The sequence below is a fragment of the Manis pentadactyla genome, chromosome 6 (genome assembly GCF_030020395.1).
Source record: "Manis pentadactyla isolate mManPen7 chromosome 6, mManPen7.hap1, whole genome shotgun sequence".
In the NCBI taxonomy this organism is placed as follows: domain Eukaryota; kingdom Metazoa; phylum Chordata; class Mammalia; order Pholidota; family Manidae; genus Manis; species Manis pentadactyla.
This window is the reverse complement of record NC_080024.1, coordinates 984944-1005988: the sequence shown is the minus strand read 5'-3', so window position 1 is coordinate 1005988 and position 21045 is coordinate 984944. Positions and strand designations below refer to the sequence as shown.

The following is a 21045-nucleotide window of genomic DNA, read 5'->3' as shown; positions in this document are numbered from 1 at the left end:
CCATCCAGAGCTGGGCAGGAGGCCGACACTTGGCAGACACGCATGGACCGGTGAACGGTCTAGACAAGGAGAGGGAGCTTCGGGCCAAGGGGTGATCGGAGAGCAGCATGGGGGGCAAAAAGCTGACTGGTAAGATGGACAATGGGTGGACAGGCACAGGGATGGTGGGTGCAGAGCGAGGGGCACAGAGCATGCACCAGGTGGGCCTGCCTTCCTGCTGTCACTCCCTCACAGTACAAATCCTGACTTACAGAGGACCCCCCAGCCCCATCACACACACACCCCCGCCTCTCTCTCAACTCTAAGTGCTCTCTGGGGACTGCCTGTGGGTGTCTCCCATCTGCAGACCTGGGCCCTGTCAGACTCTGCGCCCCCTCCACCAGCTGTGAGCCCGGAGGCTTAGCAGGGCACCTGCCTGACAAAGAAGGGCCTTGGCTGCTGCAAACACAGAAATCTCTTTTGCCTTGTTGTTACATTTCTGCAGAAAGAAGGCAGGAAGGATGCCCACATGCAATGACTGTAGGGTTTGAGGGCTCAGATTTGGTTCGTTTTTTGTTTGTTTGTTTGTTTGTTTGCTTGCCTGTGGTTATGGGTCACACTGTGACCCCCACCCAAATTCATGTTGGAGTCCAATGAGACTGGTGTGCTTCTAAAGGGGGGACATTTGGACTCAGAGAAGGGCACAGAGAGACCATAGGAGACACAGGGAGAAGACAGTGTCTACACGCTCAGGAGAGAGGCCTGGACCAGATGACCCTCACGGCCTCGGCAGAACACTGCCCACGCCTGGACCTTGGGATTCCAGTCTCCAGAACAGGGAGACGCTACATTTTTGCAGTGTCTCTGGGTGGCCAGACGTGTTGAAGTCACCCAGTCTGTGCTTTGTCACAGCCCTAGCAAACTAACACACCAGTGTCTTCTCCTTTTTCTGCATGACATAGATACTATTTAATTTTAAAATGAGGGGGAAAGAAAACTGACCATGAGAATGAGGGAAATGGAAATGATTCTGAGGTCAAGCAGGAAAAGCACTGATACAGCCCATCGGCTGTAGGACCCACTGCAGGGTCACTGGCCATGGCCAGCTGGCAAGGCGGGCGAGGGCTGGACCACCTGGCTCTGCCACCCGACAGGTTCCTTACCCCCTGTGACTCCATTTCCTCAGGTGTAAAATGCGGACTATGCCAGCCTGCTCGGGCTGACATCACAAAGCATGGCCGACTGGGGGCCTGAACTTCAGACATTTGCCCCTCATGGTTCTGGAAGCCAGACATCAGGATCAGGACGGCTGCAGAGTTGGCCCAGTGAAGGCCACTTCCTAGTTCAGGGACAGCCCCTCCACACACACACACACACACACACACACACACAGCTCCCTCCCAGAGGCAGAGGCAGAGGGAGGGAGCTGTAGTCTCTTCCCCTTCCCAGAGGGGCACTAATCTCACCCTAGGGCTTCATCTTCATGACCGCATCCAGGCTTCACTGACCTCCAAAAGCCCCCATCCCTAACACAATCACCTGGGGGCAAGGGCTTCAACATACCAATGTCGGTGGTAGGGGGGAGGGGCAGACAGTTCAGTCCATAACAGGGACGATACTCTGGGGTCACAGGGCGGGTTTTATGAGATACCAGGGTAAGGCTCTGAGGGCAGCACCTGGCCCAGAGGAGGCCTGTGATGTGTCCGCTCTGGCCTTGAAGGTGCTGTGCCCCTCGGCGGCCCCCATGGTGTAAAGCAAATGCTGCCAGGGTGTGAGGAGGTGGCAGGCCAGTTAGTGTCGTAGTTTCCCACGGTGGCTGCGATACAGTGTTGAGGCTTTTCTATTTCTCCAGAGACTAAATAGAGTTTTGAGGGGTAAAATGACTTCGTGATTTTTAAACCCCTGCTGCGGTGCTGGATCCCAGCTAAGTCTGGTCCCTGTGCCAAGGTCTGGCCTCCCTGCAGAAGGGTTCCCGTACCTAGAGATGGAGAACCTGGGGCTCCCCAAGGCCCACCGCTCCTCGGCGGCAGCAGGCTGGCCGCCGCTCCCCTCCAGCTGGCCTTCCGAGGTGGACTATCTGGGCCTTCGTAATAGGCAGCTGAGGAATAATCACCTTCCACGTCTCACGTCTGGAAGCCAAGCCGGGGACCCACATTCGCCGGCAGGGCCCCGGGCTGGCTCCTGACACCCCGCCCACAGCCCCATCAGCCTCGAGAAACGAGGCCTCCTCCCCTCACCCAGTCGACGGCCCCGGAGCTGTTGAAACGAACCCCCTGCGGAAACCTTCGCCAGCGCCCCGAGGGTGTCCTTCTCTTCTGTGGGGAGTACACACAGGGAGGGACGTCGGGCACCCTCACACGACCTCGTTAGGGCCACGTCTCGGGTCAGTTCTGCCCCGGCCAGTGCCCGAGGCGGGGCAGACAGCAGGCGCCCCCTTTCCCCGCGGGCCTCGGACACGGTCTCGCCCAACCCCGCACTCACGGCCTCTCACGCACATCGGGTCCCAAATCTCCGGTCCCCACCACGGAAACACGGTGCCCAGGGTACCCGGCCCGCGCACAGGCTCCACCGCCGTCCCCGCGGAGCTCAGGGATCGCCCCCGGGGCCGCGCCGAGGCCGGAGAGCGCACACACGGCGCCCCCGGTCCGCGGAGCTCGCAGCTCGGCTCGCCCAGCGCCGGGAGCGTCGCGTTTCCCTGGAGACCGGCCGCCCACGTGCCCGGGCCCCTGCCAATCCCCGCGCCCGGCCTTCCCAGGCCCCGCCCCCGCCCGCCCCGAGCTCCCACCAGCCCGGGGACCCCTCTGTGACCTCCCAGGGCCCCGGCCCCGCGCCCCGCCGAGGCCCCCGGCCGTCAGCGAGAGCGCGCGACCGCACCTCGGACGCCCACCTGGGTGTCCCACAGAGGACGGCGGGCCAGCCCCGGGCCCAGGGCTCCCCGCGCCGAGGGCCGCGCCGAGGAGCGGGAGGCACAGGGGTTGATGAACCTGCGCAGGTCACGCGCTCGACGCGGAGGGCCGGTATGTGATTGAGCTCAGACTCCAAAGCCGGGTTCCGCCCGTTCATAAATGTTTGGATGGCACAGAGGGGGCGTCGTGGTCTGCAGGGGGCACAAAGCGAGGGGCCCGAAGTCGCTGGGAGAGGATCAACTGTGTAGACGGAGGGGTCCCTGGGTAAAACTATGGAGAGGACTCCTGAATAGGGTTCCGGAGAATGCACAGGAGCTCTCCCAACAGAACACACTCCAGAGAACTGGACTTGCCGGTGGTGCGAGACAGCAAAAGGAGGTCCTGCAACTGAAGCCATGGGGGCTTCAGGGAGAGAGAGGGGCTCTCTGCAGGTCTAGGGCTTGGGGGTCTCAAGCCAGACTGCCCCTTATAACAAGGGGAATGGGGTTTGAAAGCCGATGCCCAGTCCCTACCCCACCGCCTAGATGTGCAGGGACCGAGGGCGCTTCCTCTACCCCATCTCACCGTCTGTTCCCCAATCACCTCCCCCCACCCCTTGGAACCCACTCTGGTTCCTGGATCCCAAATCTCTGGACCTCTTGTCCTTCCTTCCCAGGTCCCCTCTCTGTCCTGCTCCCTCCAGCTACAGCTTGGGAAGCAGCAGAGACAAACTGAGCTGTTTTGTTGGGAAAAGAAGAAAAACGGTCAAACGTGGCAACCATACCACCTGTTGTGGGTTGAATGGTGTCCCCCAAAAAGGTTAAGTTGAAGTCTTACCCCAGTATCTGTGAATGACCTTATGTGGAAATACGGTCTTTGCAGATGTAATCAAGAGGCCACGCTGGGTAGGGGTGTGCCCTAAACCAAATGACTGGCGTTCTTAAAAGGAGAGGGAGCGTGGGAGACCAAAATCCAGACGGAAGGGGCGACTGCACTCAAGTCAACTGGCTTGTGGTGCTTTGTTACAGTGACTCTAGGAAAATACTGTATTTTCCAGTATGAGTGACTCTAAACAATAGCTAAAATAAAACTATGGCAAATCTGACAATTTGGGGAGATTGGCAAGACAAATATAAAAATGTGGCCAAAAAAAGAAAACGTGTTTTATAAAATGGAGAAAATGCAATATGAAATGCTGAAATTTTCCTTTATTCATTAAAATATATGCACTGACATTTTAAAAACCAGGTGTATGGAAATTAAAAAGCCCTGTTTCTACAAACTGAAAAAAGTCCTACATTGACACTGAAGATATTCAAAAGAATGTTTTCATAGTAATATATTAATGTTAACTGACATATTCAAGAATACTTGTTTTATGAGTCATTGATGAATTGGTAAGCTTGGTAGATTCAGATTTAACATACATCTCTAGGATGACTGGCTTTAGGCAAATTAGCGGCCCCTGTTGGCAGAGTCAGTGTTTGCAAACCTGAAAACACCAGCTGAGCCTGTCATTGTTATGAAATGTAAAAAATGGCTGAGGAAGTGTGCATGGGGGAGTGGCATGTCTATTAAAATTCAGTTAAAAGCTTTGCAAAGTCAACAAAAAAGTCAGTTAAAAATTGCACTCAAATAGAACTCAGGTAAGCACTGTAAAAGATTGCGCGAAAATCATTTTAAAAGTCCAAAAGGATTTCGCCTAGAGATTGCTTCTCAAGTGCCTTTAAGTTCATATGAAGGGTACGAACAATCCAGAAAGCACAGCAAGGCACTGAGCACCACTAAGGGCAACACCTTGGCTGACCCACAGCTGAGATGCTGCCAGAGGAAAGTGCATGGACGTGTGTATGTGTGGTTAAGTCAAAACCAATGTGTAAGGTGAATGGGTAAATTTTTTTGGCCCTCCTGATTTAAATGACTGTCGATTGACTAAACGATGGGTTCAGAATTCTCATGTATCAGAATCATGTGGTGAGCATGGTAAAAGCTTCCTGGGTTCCACCCCCCAGTTTTCTGATTCAGCAGGAAAGGGGTTGAGTCAGAATTTGCATTCTTACCAAGTTCCCAGCTGCTGCTGCTGCTGAGATGTGGGCTACACTTTGAGAACCACTGGCATATGGTAAGGTGGGCAAGTGGAAGAGAGAGAGATTATTCTATAGAGGGACAGGGCAGACGGGGTGCCTTGAATGACAGATTAAACACAAGCAGCAGCAAGACATTTTTAAGCAGGAGGATGATGCTGTCAGATGCATGCTTTGTATCTGAGGCTTTCAAGACTTTCTGCCTGGGGCCCACCACAAGACCCCACTTTATATCATGACCCAGTACTAACATAACTCAAAAAATTTCAATGAAAAGTTTTCTCTGCTGCATGCATGCATATTAGTATTTTCATGCATTCAATTCTTTTCAATACCATTTCCACAAAAAAATACTAGTCATGACCCACAAAATTTATTTCACAAACCACTAATAGATCATGACTTGCTAATGAGTAGGGACAGATACTGAGAAAAGCAAGGCTTCAGAAAGCCCATTCTGGCTGCAGTAAGGAAGCTGGAGGGCAGGCCCCCCCTCAGGAGGCTGTACCAAGCCCAGAAGGTGACCCAAAGTAGATGCAGCAGTCACGGTGGAGAGGATGGATTTGAGACACTTAGGGTGACTTGTTACCATTCATTAGCTTGCTGGGGTAAAAGAGTGTGAGGCTTTGAAAGAGAAAACCTAACCCAGACATCCTCCAGCAAGCCCAGAAATCGGAATGCCTTCAGGTTTGGTTTGACTCAGTGGCCCAATGTCACCAGGGTCTGTTTCTTCCACCACTGCTGTCATCTAAGCCTGGCTTCCCCTGTGGTCGTAAGGGGAGAGCAGAGCCTTCCAAGCACCTCTCCTCCTCTGTTCCTACCCCCACCCTTTCCTGAAGCAGTCACAGCGTAGGGGCTTCACCGACTGGCTGCAGGTAATCAGGGCCGGCTGTGGAGTTGGGGGACAGGGAATCTCCACCTAATTGAACGGCTCCTATGAACTCTGAGGAAAATGGGAATTCCATTCCCCAATCCCAGGAAAGTCAGTCCTCAGGGCAGAGGAAGAAGGAAATGGATGCTGGGAAGGCTTCCATGTAGGTGATGGCTGGATCTGCCCGGGTCAAGACCTGGCAGCAAACTGGTATTTCACTCGGAGCTCAAGAGGGAGATCCAGGTTGCAGTAAAGATCTGACGGTTACCCAGTTTGGCGGCTGCTGCTAGAATGGAATCAGGGTCACCCACAGAAACTGTAAAGGTATAGTTTGTCAAATTCAATGGGGGTGGAGGGGTGGGAGGCGGAGAATGATTTCTGGTAGCATGGATTGCAAATCTTAGGTAAACAATGGAGATTAATCAAAAATGGTTTTACTATTATTAGAATAAAGCTGAAACTACAATTATAATGTGTGCAGGGTTGCAAGCCAGTTACTTTTCACTGAAACATTTTCCTGAAAGAGACCCGACATCAAAAAAGTCTATGGAAGAGGTCTACTTAAATGGCAGCTGTGTGGACATTAAGCGATATCAATTTTTTTTAAGTTACAATAATGACCCGAAAATTAATAATTAAGAAAAAAAATACTGGTCTATGAAGAAATGATGAAAAGTTATCGGTAGTTTTACTTTGTATGAGCCTCGTTTTACAGTAAAAGAGCACTGTATTAGCAAGCAGACAAGGAACAATCACAAAGCTGTACTTAACGGCGCCTCAAACGGCAATGCAGTCTTAGGAGTTGAGGCGAAACCAGGCGACCTACACGCAACGCTACAGAGGGCATGGCCAGGGCCCCGATGAGAATGTCAGGCCCCTCTACTCGGCAGCCACAGCTGGAGGAGCCCTGCTGCCGCGGCTTGGCTCCCGGGTCAGGGAAGCTAAACCCGGACGCACGGACCTGCACCTGCAAGCGCGCTCTGGCAGCCGAGGCGGACCTGCCAGGTAAGAAAGCTCCCCGGCTCCGCCCAGCCTCTGCGGCCAATCCGACGCTCCCAGCGGCCAGGAGCCCAGCCAATGGCTGCCCTTCCTAGGCGCAGCCAATCGGAGGAGAGCCAATCGCTCGGGCTGGCAAATGAGGGGGCAGCCAGGGCCCTGCGGGAGGGCACCGCCAGACGCGGCGGCCCTCCGCGGCCTCTAGGATCCGGGGGCGCCCGCCGGGACGCCAGGACGCCCCAAACAGACAAGAGCGCCGGTCATGGATCCGGGACAAGCCAGCATCCGCGGGGCCGCCCAGGCGGCCCCGCCGCTGTTTACGCGCGTCGCCCCCTCACTCTTCCTAGGGAGCACGCGCGCCGCGGCAGCGCCGGACCTGCTGGCGCGCGCGGGCGTCACCCTGTGCGTCAACGTCTCGCGCCAGCAGCCCGGCCCGCGCGCGCCCGGCGTGGCCGAGCTGCGCGTGCCCGTGTTCGACGACCCGTCCGAGGACCTGCTGGCGCACCTGGAGCCCACCTGCGCCGCCATGGAGGCCGCGGTGCGCGCCGGCGGCGCCTGCCTCGTCTACTGCAAGAACGGCCGCAGCCGCTCAGCCGCCGTCTGCACCGCCTACCTCATGCGGCACCGCAGCCTCAGCCTGGCACAGGCCTTCCAGGTGGGGCGGGGCGGGTCTGGGAGCGACTTCCGGGGCGGGCCTTCCGGCGGGCGGGGCGCTCGGGGCGGGGTGATTCCCGGCGCTGTGCGCTGTGCGACCTGAGCCTCTGGTTCGCAGGCGGTGAAGAGAGCCCGCCCCGTGGCCGAGCCCAACCCGGGCTTCTGGGCTCAGCTCCAGAAGTACGAGGAGGCCCTGCGGCCCCTGCCCCGGGAGCCCTCGGGAGGAGACGCGCTGCGGGGCGAGCCCTAAGGCTTCAGCCGCCGGCCCCCAGCCCCACAGCGGGGCGCGGCGCTTCCCGCGGTCGTTCTGTCCTTCCTCGCTGCCACGCGGGCGTCCCCATTTTCCGCATCTTCCTGAAATGCAGCGGGACGGGGTCTTCGGAGACCGCCCCACCCCTAGTGGGCAGGCTTATTAGACAGGATTTGGTCGGGAAAATCAAAACCGCTTGAGGAGTTTTAGGCAGAAAGGCATTTAATACCAAGAGGTCAAGGCCGGGGAGACAAGGTCAGGAGAGGCCGCAGGAGTCAGACGACCCACCGACCCTGGTCGCCAATGTGCAGTGGGCAGCCTGGAGGACGCCTGGGGCTGCTGGCCAAGCCCCAGCCTGCCACTAGCTGGAGCCGTGTGGCTTTGTGCAGCCTTCACAGCGGTCCGGTCTCAACCCAGCTGGGATCCAGCGGAGAGTCCGCGGCTTCCAGACTTGTAGCTGCCGCCCAGGGTGCAAGGCCACGTGACAGACCGCCCAGCATGGGCGCGGCTGGGGCTCCCAGCGTCCATGCCCGCCGCCTGCCTTACTTGCCTCCCAGTTCCCAGAACAGCACCGAGCCCTGGCTTAACATCCCACAGCCACCCTCACGCCAATGATGCACCGGCCCGCAGTGCCTCTGAGCGTGTGGATTCCTTCTCTGGTGTAGACACATCTCACCTGGATCCCATGGCCTAAAGACTACTAGAAAATCATCATCAACATCCCCTAAATAAGGTAGTGGGGAAAGGAAAAAGGAAAAACTGGGCAACACATGTAAATTACAGAAACTACAGTCCCTTGTTTATACATACAAATATAGACAAGGTAATTAATAAAATACTGTGGCTGGTGTTTATCATTTCCCTTTTCCTCTACTCGCTCTTCCCTCACTGGTCCAGGTCTTTCCTGATGGGGTGATGAGCCCATCCTGAAGGGCCCTGATGGCTTTGCCTGCTTTGGTGCTGGGGCCTCCATCTCCTCCCCCAAGACCCAGGAGTACTGGGTCTTGTATCAGGGTGTCCTGGCTTCAGTGCACTCCTCCCGGCCCACTGAAGAGCAGCAAAGCCCAGCTCCTGAGAGTCAGGATTGGTCACTCCTACCCAATGTGCCTGAGGAGCCCCAAACAGCTATGTGGTGGGTGGCTCAGCCTCCTGTCCCAGGGACCACATGTCCCGGGCTGAAAGCATCCTTCCTGGGAAGGGAGGCCTCTGACCCAGCAGAGCCTGATGCTGTGCGGTTTCTGGCTGTGATAGGAGCACCTCCATCATAGGTACTGGAGATTGTATCGAAGACTCTGGAGAGGAGCGAGGAGTTTGATCGGCCCTCACTGCCTTCAGGTAGCCAGTGCCTGCCCAGGTGGCAGTGGTCCGGCAGCACCAAGAGCAGAGGGTTTTAGGTGGCACTCGCAGCCTCTCAGAGCCCGCTCCCTGCAGGCAGGTGCAGCTGGGGCTAGAAGAATGCCGTCGGGACTGGGCATGGGCATCCCCACTAGCTGTGGTTGCTGGCTCAGATCATACACACCCTGTAGGTTGGCTCCCAGCTCTGTACAGTGTCACCAGTCAGCAGCTCCCAGTCATAACCCATGTGGCACATCACAGCTAGCTGGTTTACCACCTTTAGGGAGGGCTTGCCTGCTGCTGCATGCATTCCAAGTCCCTCACAGCTCAACCTCACACACTAGCCTGCCCCTAGTCACCCACAGGCAAGCCTACCAACCACCTGTACCCTCAAGCTAAGTGACCATCAAAGGCTTCCTGCCCTCCTGTTTCCCAGAACAGGAGTTGGGTCTCATCCCTTCTCAGCTAGAGGGACCTGGGCATCTTTCTGAGGCCAGTTCCACACACAGGAGGGGTAGAGCGGATCAGCCTTGCCAGTCTGGGGAGCTGTTATCACCTCCCACCCACCCCACCAGGGTGGGGGTGCCTGCTACCCCACATTTAGGTAAGCACATGGGGACCTGAGGACCCAAGAGAAAACTGAAGTGATGCCTTAGTGCCTGTGTCCCTGTAAGCCATCCTTTCCCCAGCCCAGGGATGAGGGAGGGCACCGTCACAGGGGTCACAGACGAGGACACTGGGTCCAGAAGGATGATCAAATGCTGACGGAAGATGCCTGGTCAAGCACTGTCGGAGTCCTGCCCCATGCTTCCCTATGGAGACGAGTGTGTGGGGTTCCTGGGTGCTCTCCTGGGCCAGAAGCCCCTTCCCTGCAATAACCTGAATTCTTATGTGAGGACATCTCGGTGGCTGGTCTCATGCCATGGATCCAAGAATCCACCTGCTACTTGGTGATTGGGTGTCCTTGCTGGTCTGCAGCCCTCTGCTCCGCACCCAGACCCCTGAACAGGCCCAGGCAAGGTGGGATAGGGCAGGTAGGATATGTTACTGCCTCAGCACTCACCTCCTAAATGATGTGTGCTCCAGAACCCTGCCGGCCCTTAAAGGAAGCACTGTCCCACACTTTCTGCAGTGATGGAAGGTCGACTCTGTTCAGTACAGTTGCCACTGAGCTGCACACTACCCCCACCAGCACGCAGAGACCACCTTTATGGCTAGTGCAACTGAGTGGCTAGTGTCACTGTATTTAATAAAAACCTAAATAGCCACACAAGGTTAGTGGCTACCTTAGGTGACAGCACAGCCCTGAGGCTCCACATGGCCCACCACACAGACCACTGGTCTCAGTGGGGCACTGGCTGTGGGCATTTGAGAATCATCCCCTAATCCCAGGACCTGAGCCCCCCGAATGGACGAATAACTGAGGTTGCACTTCCGGGAAGCAGAGACCACAGGGAGAGGTGACCACTGCCACACTGTGGGTAAAATTGTAATATTTCCAGAATATCTTGCCTGGCTTTAGTACATCTGTATATCAATAAGCGTTTGGAGGTGGAAAGAGGTATGGCTTTAGTGTATTTGTGTCATTCCTCAGGGGTGGAGAGAAGTTCATCTCCGTATCAGTGGGTAATTACCTGGGCAACGGAGAGCTTATCTGTGCCTGAGAGGGGAGGGGAGGGCCGGTTTTGCTTCTGCTGGAGCAGGAAAGAGAGAAGGGCCTAGACTGCAGTTTGTAAGCAATAAACAGATTTTAAACTTTATTTCTCCCTTTGACTGGTTTCGGTTTTAGAGGTATTTTGCCCTGGGATTTCCTCTCCCCGGACTTAACACACACGCACCTACCAGGCAGCGTTCCTGGAGGGCGGTGCTCCTGCTCCTGGGGTCGGCGGTGCAGGCCGGGTAGGAAGCGCACAGGGTTTGGAAGACCGCTCGGCCGCGCGGCGCATCCAACCCTAGTGCGCCTGGTCCCCAACTTACAAGGTCCCCAGGTCGCTGGCCCTGCGCGCACTGAACCCCCGGCTGTCCGTCCCCGCCGCGCACGGCGCCCCGAGCTCCCCAGGCCCCGGCGCGCCGCGCCGCCTGCACCCTATCCCAGCGCACAGCGCCCCGAGCCCCAGGCCCGCGCACAACGCCCCCAGCACCCGGGACCCACGCTCACAGAGACCTGGCACCCTGCCGTCCCGCGAACAGCGCTTGGGCTCCGCGCACAACACCCCCGGCCCCCAAGTCCCCGCGCACAGCGCCCCCGGCGGCGGCCGAGCGGAGGCCGAGCAGGGCGGTGCACGGCGCGGGGCCGGGCCGGGCGGCTCCCGGCGCGACTTCCTGTTGTGCCCGCGCCCCGCCGCCGCCGCCGCTGCTCGGCGCCCCTCGCCCGCTCCCCGCGACCTGGCGCGGCCGCCGCCCATGGATTTCACCTAGCGGGGGCGGCCATGGCGGCGCAGTGCTGCTGTCGCAAGGCGCCGGGTGCCGAGGCCGCGCCCGCACGCCCGCCGCCCGAGCCGCCGCCCGCCCTGGACGTGGCCTCGGCCTCCAGCGCGCAGCTCTTCCGCCTCCGCCACCTGCAGCTGGGCCTGGAGCTGCGGCCCGAGGCGCGCGAGCTGGCCGGCTGCCTGGTGCTCGAGCTGTGCGCGCTGCGGCCCGCGCCCCGCGCGCTCGTGCTCGACGCGCACCCGGCCCTGCGCCTGCACTCGGCCGCCTTCCGCCGCGCCCCCGCCGCCGCCGCCGCCGCCGCCGCCGCCGCGCCGCCCTGCGCCTTCGCCTTCGCCGCCTCCGGGCCCGGGCCCGGGCCCGCGCCGCCGCTGCCCGCCTTCCCCGAGACTCCCGGCGCCGAGCCCGCCTGCTGCCCGCTGGCCTTCAGGGTGGACCCGTTCACCGACTACGGCTCCTCACTCACCGTCACGCTGCCGCCGGAGCTGCAGGCGCACCAGCCCTTCCAGGTCATCCTGCGCTACACCTCGACCGACGCCCCCGCCGTGAGTCCCGCAGGGTGGGCGCGGGGCTGTGGACTGCTCGTGGGGCGGCGTCTTCAGGCAGCCTCTCCCCGCGCTGCCAGGCCGGGGGTCATTAGTATGCGCTTTGGGCAGGCGACCTGAGCCTGGGGCACCTGCCGAGAGGGCGGGACCAGCCTGGCCCTGGAGAGGCCCTGGCCTTGAGCCTGGCATTACCCCACATGGCGCTGGAGTCCTGTCCAGGTGCGTCAGCGATTCCCAGCCGGTGCTAGGAAGTGCTTTGGAGCCCTCGGACAGTGAGGACAGTGAGAGCCCAGGGGCTGGCCCACTGGGTGGTGGGGACAGGGGACAGCATGCCACCAAGGGGTGTGCAGGGACTGCCCTTGCCTGGGGACAGTGGCAGTTTCTGGTGGGCATATCCCAAGCCAGGCATCTACTGGAGCTTGGCACCGAGTGGCAGACCGGGTGGGGGTCAGACAGGGAAGAAGGGCCTCCCTGTGACCTAGGCCTTTGGAGGACTTTCGGGCTTCAGGTATGCTGTCTGGGGGTGGCCTAAGGAGCCACGCTGCCAGAATGGGAGGCACAGAGGGCTGGGTTGGCACTAATGCTTTGTGCCCCCTGGGAAAGGACTGGCAGGGTGCTGCTGGATCACCACAGACAGTCACGTAGGCTCTGCAGGACGTGGGGCACAAAGCACCCACAGCCTCAGAGGCTCTGCCGGAAGGCCTTGGTGACCCAGGTCAGGCACTGTGGCTGCAGCGCGCTGCACCAGGCCAGCCCTCAGGATGGAGCAGGGCCTCTGCTCCTGCCGCATGGAGGTTTCCAGATTCCCGTGGGGACAGCGTGTGACTCTACTTCCCACACACACAATATGCCCACAGCCCAGGGGGGCTGCAGGAGGTTCTACCTGTCACTGCCTGTGGCACGGAAGTGGACAGGGAGATGGACCGGGGCTGTAGAGACTCAGACTTAGGGATGCTGCACACTCTGGGGCCCAAGCCCCTTGCACCCCATTCCGGAACCCACCCACCCAAGCACAGATTTCTTACCTCCTTCTTCACCATCCCATCAGTAACTATACCTCTGCTGCCTGCATGCCCTGATGGGAGCTGGCATCCCACCTGGGGCAGAGCCTGGCCTGCCTGGGGTCTGCCCCAGCCCCTCACTCCCAGGGAGAACTGTGGGCCCCATTGGTCTCTGAGGCTAAGGGTGGGCCCTCTGGCTGGGCTGAGAAGTGGACACGGGCAGTGGGGACAGGTGGGCACAGGTGAAGGAGGAGTCAGGGAGGGGCAGTGGTGGAGGAGATGTGAGAGGGTTAGTGGGATGAAGGGGGGGTGGAGGAATGTGGGGGCTTGTCCCCAGTGCGGGCCAAGGGATTCCTGCGGTGGGATCCCCTGCAGGAGTCTCCTCAGTGTGGGCTGCTGGGTCCCAGGCAACTAGAACAGGCCTTCTGAACAGCTGAGGCAGCCCAGGGGTCCACAGGAAAGGGAAATACCGCTGCAGGCTCTGGAGTGACTCTGAGCTGGGAGACAGAGATGCCACAGCCAAGAGAAGTTTTGAACAAGTCTGTGAACACTGCTGGGGGTCCGGCCAGCTCTGCAGGAGCAGGAGAGGAAGCCTGCCAGGTCTGGGAATCTACTCGAGTCTGGCGTCTGCAAGGGAGGCAGCCCCTCCTAGGTCTGGGGTCTGCAGGAGAGGCAGCCCCACTGGGTCTGGTGTCCACTGCCTCTGTGATTACAGAATGACACAATCCCCGGTGGCAAGCCACTGCGGTGGCTACCAGCTGTGGATGCCACAGGCCTGTCACTTGCAGACAGGTATGTAGTGGTGGCGTCCTTCCAAAATGGCCTGGGAACACCCATGTGCACTCAGTTGCTCAAGTGGACAGGCACCATCCAGTTTGCTTCAGTGGCTGTCCCAACAGCAGGGAGCATGGAGAGCAGGTGCCACTCCGTGCGGGCTGGCTGTGGTTGGGTGAGCCCCCCAGGACCCTGCACCAAATCCACTGGAGGTACCAGGGTGCCTTGGTGGAAAATGAACCAGGATGTGTCACACTGGCACTGGGCCAGGCAGCAGGAGGGTGCAGGGGAGGGGTAGGGCCTGGCTTTGGCATCTGGGGATGAGGAAAGCCTCAGAGGCTTCCATGGCGGGGGAGGCTGGTTGAGCAGCAAGTGTCCGGCAGGCATGGAGGCAGGCAGGGAGTCCAAGGAGCGCACCCGTTCCCTGCCCTGCACAGGCCCCTTGGACCAGCAGGCTGCAGAGGGACGGTGGCTTCTGGGCGGAGGCCATTGGCGTCCTCGTCTCTCCTCCCCACGCCCACGTCCACCCTGTTGGCTGCCCTTCCTGAGGACACCTGTGTGAGCAGGTGGCAGGGGCATGTCCCCCATCCTGCAGACAAGGGCGGCCCCTGCAGTGTGGCCTCGGCTTTGGCTCTGCTGCAGGCTCCACCTACTGTGCTCCAGGCACAGGCCCGGCAGCCGGCCCACGGCCACTCCTGTCCAGCCTGTACTCTCCAAGTGCCTGGCCTCGGATCCCCGCCACCATCCCCTGGCCCGAAGCCCATCCCCCAGTGGGGGTCCCTCCAGCAAGGTGGCCCTGGACTCGTCATGCTTGCTGCCTTCCAGCAGGGGGTCATCAGCAAACACTGGTTGCCCCTCATCTCCCCAGTCCCGCCTCTTTCCTACCTGAGAACAGATCTTCGCCAGCCTGTAAGAATTCAGTCTGGGCTGTTCTGTCTGTGCCTCAGCTTCCCTCTGGGAGTGGGGATGAGAGGCACAGGCCGAGTGACCCCTGGGCTGGCCCTGGTGAGGTGGTGCGGGCACACTCAGTGAGCTCCCTGCCTGCCTGAGAGGCCGGTGATGACCGTGACCAGGAGAGGCTTTGGCCCTGGATGAGCCAGATCGGGCCGTCCCCTCCCACACCCTTCCTCCCTTCCTCTCCGTCTGCTGCGTGCAGAGGCTCTGGGCCTAGAAAGGCCTGAGCAGGATTTGCCGCCTGCTAAGGCCTTGCCTCTCCAGGCAACCTGCCAGCTCTTAGGAAGCGAGGCATGGCATAGGGCCGTCCTGGCATCCCTGTGTGCCTTGGGGTATCCCTGCATCCCTGAGGAGTTGAGGGCCAGCCGCCAGCAGCTCAGGTCCCCAGAAGGCTTTGGCCCACTGTGATGGAGAGGGCGGCACTGGCCCAAGCCCACCGGGAAGACTTCTCTGACGCCCTGCCTGCTGCCCGCCTGCAGATCTGGTGGTTGGACCCTGAGCTCACCTACGGCAGCGCCAAGCCCTTTGTCTTCACCCAAGGCCACTCTGTCTGCAACCGCTCCTTCTTCCCCTGCTTCGACACGCCCGCCGTCAAGTGCACCTACTCAGCCGTTGTCAAGGTCAGCGTCCACCAGCCTGGGCCCGCCTCACTCCCACACACCCAGGCCATGGCCCCAGCTGCCACTGGGACCACCTGTCTCGCTGTGCAGGAGGAGGCGGCCTGAGAGGGGGCCCCAGTGCAGTCCGGAGGCTCTTTGGGGTGAGAGGTTCCCTGATAGTGATGGGGTTCCCCATCCGGGCTGTGGGCTTCCCATCGCGGATAGGTGGCTCCCTGCCCAGGTTGTAGGGCTCCCCATCCAGGCTGTGGGCTTCTCATCACACAGAGGGGGCTCCCTGAGCAGAGTTGTAGGATTTTCCAGTGGGCACATGGGGTGCCCTGATGGTGGAGCCCCCTTGTGTGCAGGCGCCGCTGGGGGTGCAGGTGCTGATGAGTGCCACGCAGAGCACCTACGTGGAGGAGGAGGGTGTCTACCGCTTCCACATGGAGCACCCCGTGCCCGCCTACCTCGTGGCCCTTGTGGCTGGGGACCTCCAGCCGGCAGACATCGGGCCCAGGTGAGGCTGCTGCCTCTTGGTTCCTGCAGCCACTGCTGCTGTCTGGGGCCCAGGCTTTGGGGAGATGCCCCCATGGGCTGGGTGTGCAGCCTGAACGGTGGCCACCAAGTGAGGTGGGGTGGCAGGGAGCGGCTGGCGGGCGGTCAGGCAGGCCAGACGAGGCGTGGGTGGTATTTGAGCCCAGCGGCAGAGGGAAGTCTGGGCGGGGTGGGCGGGATGGGGTCCTCTCAGCCCCAGCCCGCCCTCTCCACCCCGTGACAGGAGCCGGGTGTGGGCCGAGCCGTGCCTCCTGCCCACGGCCACCAGCAAGCTGTCAGGCGCAGTGGAGCGGTGGCTGAGCGCTGCTGAGCGACTGTACGGGCCATACATGTGGGGCAGGTATGTCCTAGGGCCCCTGGCGGCAAGAGGAGCCGGAGGGCTACGCCCTGCCCTCCCAAGGAGCGAGCAGGCTGCAGGGAGCCCGGCCCGGCCTGATGTGGGAGGAGTGCTGGTGCCCAGGCCCCAGCCCGCCCACGGCCCGCCTGCCCCCTGCCCGGGCAGGTACGACATCGTCTTTCTGCCCCCGTCCTTCCCCATCGTGGCCATGGAGAACCCCTGCCTCACCTTCATCATCTCCTCCATCTTGGAGAGTGATGAGTTCCTCGTCATCGATGTCATCCACGAGGTGGCCCACAGCTGGTTCGGCAACGCTGTCACCAATGCCACGTGGGAGGAGATGTGGCTGAGCGAGGGCCTGGCCACCTACGCCCAGCGCCGCATCACCACCGAGACCTACGGTACTGCCCGCAGCAGGCAGGGGACTGGGCAGGCTGGCACCCCTGGGTGTCCCCACGCTGTGTCAGGGGCTGAATCCAGCCCGGCCCCCAGGGTGCAGCCTCCTGCCATGCATGTGTCCTGCAGGGTGGTCGCGGGTCAGCCCCACGCAGCCCAGGGCAGGGAGCCACCAGGTGGCAGCGCCGCCCTGGATGCTCAGGCCTGCCCGCTCCCACCTCCCCTGCCTCCCTGACCCTGCCCAGGTGCCGCCTTCACCTGTCTGGAGACAGCCTTCCGCCTGGACGCCCTGCACAGGCAGATGAAGCTCCTCGGAGAGGACAGCCCAGTCAGCAAGCTGCAGGTCAAGCTGGAGCCAGGTACCACTCCCGCCACGGGCCGCCCCAGGCCCTGCAGAAGTCACCCTGCAGAGCCTGCCTGCCTGCCCCTGACCTCCTCTGGCTGGGGCATCAGTGTGCCCGCTGTAGCTTGGTCCCTACAGAGGTCAGGCCGGGCCCCCCTGGCCTCCCTGAGCTGGCCGCTGCCCCTCACGGGCCCTGTGCGCCAGTCACTGGTGCAGCCCTCGTCCCCCCAGAGGCACTCAGGCAGGGCAGTCCCCATCCTGCAGCCCTCGGCCCATCCCACTGCACAGCCCCTGAGCGCCCCGACCCCACCCACCGGACGCAGGAGGTGGAGCACCACCCAGAGCGGGGGTGTCCCCTTGCAGGAGTGAATCCCAGCCACCTGATGAACCTGTTCACCTATGAGAAGGGTTACTGCTTCGTGTACTACCTGTCCCAGCTCTGTGGGGACCCCCAGCGCTTTGACGACTTTCTCCGGGTGAGTGCCCCCCTCCCCGGGGCAGGCCCTGCCCTCTGAGCCCTCCCCAGTCCTGCAGCCACCCTTCTGCCCCGAGGTTGGGATGGAGCCCACGGGGCCTGCGTGCCAGCGAGGACCTGGCTCGCCTTCCCTTGGGGGCAGTGCCTGGAGCACCCCCTTCTGTGTCACCCACCCTCCCAGTTTGGCCAGTCGGCAGTCCCTCCCCAGGCCTGGCACAGCCCTGGTGCAGAGGCCTCGGTACGGCGCCCGGGGGGGCCTGGCCGTGCTGTGGTGGGGGACAGAGCGCAGCCCCAGCCCTGCTGAGCACCCCCCGCCGGCGCAGGCCTACGTGGACAAGTACAAGTTCACCAGCGTGGTGGCCCAGGACTTGCTGGACTCGTTTCTGAGCTTCTTCCCGGAGCTGAGGGAGCAGAGCGTGGACTGCCGGGCAGGTGAGGCCCACAGCTGGCCATACATCCAAGGCCGGCTGCCCTTGGCACCCCCCAGGGCACTGGCCTGAGGACGGGCAGGGAGTCTCCACTGCACAAGATGCCTCTTCGGCCGGCAGAAAGCCCCTCGGGTCACCTGGCCTTCCTTCAGCCGAGCTCCCCAGATGGTGTGGGCCTCAGGCGGGGATACCGTGGGCGCAGAGAGCAGGTGTGCACCCCAGTTCCACGGGGCCAGGGGGCTTGGCTGAGGGGTATGCCGGCATTTAGGCCAAGCAAGCCAAGTAGGCAACCCCAGAAAGAGGGCCCGGGGCAGGGTCTGCAGAGCGGAGCGAGGTTTGCCTCAGGGGTGCCTGCTCAGGCAGGGCCCATGGGGGTGCCCCTGGGGTCTGAGGGCTTGGGGGCAAAGAAGAGGCTGGAGGAGGCTGGAGGGAGAGGCCAAGACTGCCGGAGGGTGACGAGGTGTGGCTGGATGCTTGGGTGAGGTGACACCCTATGTTGTGGAAGGTTTGATAAGTGTCTCAGGGTTTGGGGGGTGGGGGGTGGGCAGAACCTGCCCCCACCGCCCAGCACCAGGGCTTTGAAGCAGGAATGTTGCCTCCCCAGGGTGTTGCTGCCCCCACTCCACGGCCCTGAGGTAGGGTGTAAAGCGTGTCCCTGGCTTGGGCCTGTGAGAGGCATGCAGGGCTGGGACAGTCACGCCTGGGGCCACCCTCCAGCCCTGCGGCCTCCTGGGCAGGCCTGCTCGGGCAGCCCCTCCCCAGCCGGCCCGCGTCCCAGGATCACGTCCCCCTGCAGGGCTGGAGTTTGAGCGCTGGCTCAAGGCCACGGGCCCACCGCTGGCAGAGCCGGACCTGTCCCAGGGCTCCAGCCTGACCCGGCCCGTGGAGGCCCTCTTCCAGCTGTGGACCGCGGAACCCCTGGACCAGGCGGCCGCCTCGGCCAGTGCCATCGACATCTCCAAGTGGAGGACCTTCCAGACGGCGCTGTTCCTGGACCGGCTCCTGGACGGGTCCCCGCTGCCCCAGGGTGGGTCCCAAGGCTGCTGGGGTGGCAGGGGAGGGTGCCTGCCCGGCCCTGACCTACCCGCGGCCCCACAGAGGTGGTGATGAGCCTGTCTAAGTGCTACTCCTCCCTGCTGGACTCCATGAACGCCGAGATCCGCATCCGCTGGCTGCAGATCGTGGTCCGAAACGACTACTACCCTGACCTGCACAGGGTTCGCCGCTTCCTCGAGAGCCAGGTGCAGCCCTGCGTGGGCCCTGCCCCGCCGCCCCTCCCTGCCCTCCAGTCTGAGCCCAGGCTGGGCATCCCAGAAAACAGGGTGGGGAAGATGAGGGGTCTGGGTTGGCACTGGGGCCGCACACTGGGTGGGGAATGCCCCAACCCTGCCAGTCCTCAGGGAAGCTGTGTCTGGAGGGGACAGGCCCCATCAGTGCCCCCCAGCTCAAACTCCCTGGGGACAGTGCCTCCGCAGAAGACCTGCAGTGGTCAGAGGGAGGCCAAGGGGGTCAGGGTAGGGAGCTGGCGGGCAGGCCACAAGCGGTCATTGTGACGGAGTGCCCGCCCCCAGATGTCCCGCATGTACACCGTCCCGCTGTACGAGGACCTCTGCACTGGCGCCCTCAAGCCCTTCGCCCTGGAGGTCTTCTGCCAGACGCAGGGCCGGCTACACCCCACCCTGCGCAGGACCATCCAGCACATCCTGTCCCAGGGCCTGGGCCCGGGCACGGAGCCTGGCACAGAGCCCAGAACGGAGCAGGGCAGCGCCGGAGCAGACTCGGGTGCGGACGCAGACGCGCCGGCCCTGCTGCTCGGGGACGAGGCCCCCAGCAGCACCATTTCTCTCAGGGACGTCAACGTGTCTGCCTAGCCCTGGCCTCCCAGACACCATAATGTGCCTTCTGTGGCCCGGGCCGGCCAGGACTACACCTCAGCTCTGGCTGTGAGCTCTGCCCGGGCCCACACATCCCTCCTGCGGGCTCCCCCAGGGGCCTCCTTGTGGCCAGCTGATGCCTGTGGACCTCGTCCTCCCCAGCTCTCTTGCACTGCAGGCCCTGGAGCAGCCAGCACACGCCATGCCCTCCCGTCTCAACACTGACCGCCGGGCACTGCCCCTGGGGTGCTAGCCCTGCAGTTCCCCGGCGATTGCCACATCGTGCCTTATGTCCTGCTGGGAGGCCTGGGCTGCGCTGTCCTCATAGCGTGCCTCCTCCCTGTGGAGCCCTGCACCCTGCCCCTGGGGTTGCAGCCTCGGTTGGTCCCTGGCAGAGGGACAAGGACACAGACATGCCCTCCATGTGGGGGCAGGGGACACTGAGGAGAGGGTGGACATCTGGGGAGGGGCCCCCAGAAAGCCTTAGCCCCTCAGGGAACAGGGTCTCAGGCCCCAGGGGAATGGGACAGGATAATCTGCCTTGGTTGCCTGGGGCCAGAGCAGCAATACCCCGCCAGGGAAGAGGGCGGGTGGCGCCGGTGCTGTGTAGGCCCACCATGCGGGAGACGCCTGGGGACCTGGGGTCAGAGCTGGGCCACCCAGAGCTGCTGCAACGAGGTCACCGTGATCGTCCCATTAAACCCCCACTCTGCAGACGACCTCCCGGCCTGCTCATCCCGACTCTGCTCTGCATCTGCCCAGTTGGGGAGGGGTTGGGAGCTGTCGCAGCCGACCTCTGACCCTTGGGCTGACAGGTCCAGCTCTGCGCTCCAGCTGCTCCTGGCCTGCTGGCTGCCGTCAGAGGCCCCAGGTCCTGCCCTGCAGCCCTGGGGCCTGACCACCAGAGGCTGGCTGCCCGCACTCTCCCCAGCCCCTGGGCCAGGCCTCTGAGGTCCTGACCCTTGAACCCTAACGCAAAGAAGACCACTTGCTGCCACCCTCTCTGTGGCCTTCCTCAGCAGTTGTCCCCCTCCAAAACTGAGGGAAAGGAAGAGAGGAGCAGTGGGGCACTTTTGGACTCAGAAACAGGGTTGTAGGCATACACCGTGACAGGTGAGGAGAGAGGCTATAGGCAGAGGGGGCCCGGAAGACGGAGGGAGGCAGGAATCCCACCTGACGTGTCACCGTGAAGGGTGGCTGGGCTGTGGCTGCTGAGCGCAACACCGCCCTGCAGACAAGGGGCTCCCGTCTCAGGGACAGAGGGGCACTGGCCGTGACTGGTC

General features: G+C 61.6%; 3 protein-coding genes across 8 annotated transcripts in view; 2 read left to right on the top strand and 1 right to left on the bottom strand.

Moving 5' to 3' along the window:
• Positions 1–2562, bottom strand: part of ANKMY1 (ankyrin repeat and MYND domain containing 1) — a 35472-nt gene extending 32910 nt beyond the window's left edge. For 2 of the 4 annotated variants that reach the window (XM_057503357.1, XM_057503360.1), the window contains exon 1: positions 1958–2560. The gene's annotated coding sequence lies outside the window, so the exon portion shown is untranslated. Of the gene's footprint in view, positions 1–1957 lie in introns of all 4 variants that reach the window. The other 2 variants (XM_057503358.1, XM_057503359.1) reach the window with 2 other exon arrangements.
• Positions 2563–6741: 4179 nt separating this feature from the next.
• Positions 6742–9042, top strand: DUSP28 (dual specificity phosphatase 28). Of its 3 annotated transcripts, XR_008998109.1 has the most exons (3): positions 6770–7470; positions 7588–8851; positions 8971–9042. XR_008998109.1 is itself a non-coding variant. In XM_036901219.2 (2 exons), exons 1-2 carry the CDS (start codon positions 7078–7080, stop codon positions 8202–8204), a joined length of 489 nt encoding a protein of 162 aa, XP_036757114.1. In that variant the 5' UTR covers positions 6742–7077; the 3' UTR covers positions 8205–8914. The 3 variants fall into 3 exon arrangements, 2 of the variants coding, with proteins under 2 accessions (XP_036757114.1, XP_036757113.1); XM_036901219.2 differs by lacking the exon at positions 8971–9042 and having other exon boundaries at positions 6742–7470; positions 8109–8914; XM_036901218.2 differs by lacking the exon at positions 8971–9042 and having other exon boundaries at positions 7588–8905.
• A 2335-nt stretch (positions 9043–11377) lies between these two features.
• On the top strand, positions 11378–20481 carry RNPEPL1 (arginyl aminopeptidase like 1). Its single transcript, XM_036901249.2, has 11 exons — positions 11378–12026; positions 15235–15375; positions 15720–15871; positions 16133–16249; positions 16412–16647; positions 16888–17001; positions 17349–17461; positions 17784–17892; positions 18685–18915; positions 18987–19129; positions 19460–20481. The coding sequence occupies exons 1-11, from the start codon at positions 11484–11486 to the stop codon at positions 19757–19759; spliced, it is 2199 nt and encodes a 732-aa protein (XP_036757144.2). The 5' UTR covers positions 11378–11483; the 3' UTR covers positions 19760–20481.
• The last annotated feature ends 564 nt before the right edge of the window (positions 20482–21045 follow it).

What these genes read in the sequence shown, in the direction of transcription:
- RNPEPL1 (XM_036901249.2), top strand. Translation starts at nt 11,484, where the DNA reads ATGGCGGCGCAGTGCTGCTGTCGCAAGGCGCCGGGTGCCGAGGCCGCG. An exon ending in CCTCGACCGACGCCCCCGCC is followed by an intron (nt 12,027 to 15,234) that starts GTGAGTCCCGCA and finishes GCCCGCCTGCAG; the next exon opens with ATCTGGTGGTTGGACCCTGA. An exon ending in CCTACTCAGCCGTTGTCAAG is followed by an intron (nt 15,376 to 15,719) that starts GTCAGCGTCCAC and finishes CCTTGTGTGCAG; the next exon opens with GCGCCGCTGGGGGTGCAGGT.
- DUSP28 (XM_036901218.2), top strand. Translation starts at nt 7,078, where the DNA reads ATGGATCCGGGACAAGCCAGCATCCGCGGGGCCGCCCAGGCGGCCCCG. An exon ending in GCCTGGCACAGGCCTTCCAG is followed by an intron (nt 7,471 to 7,587) that starts GTGGGGCGGGGC and finishes TCTGGTTCGCAG; the next exon opens with GCGGTGAAGAGAGCCCGCCC.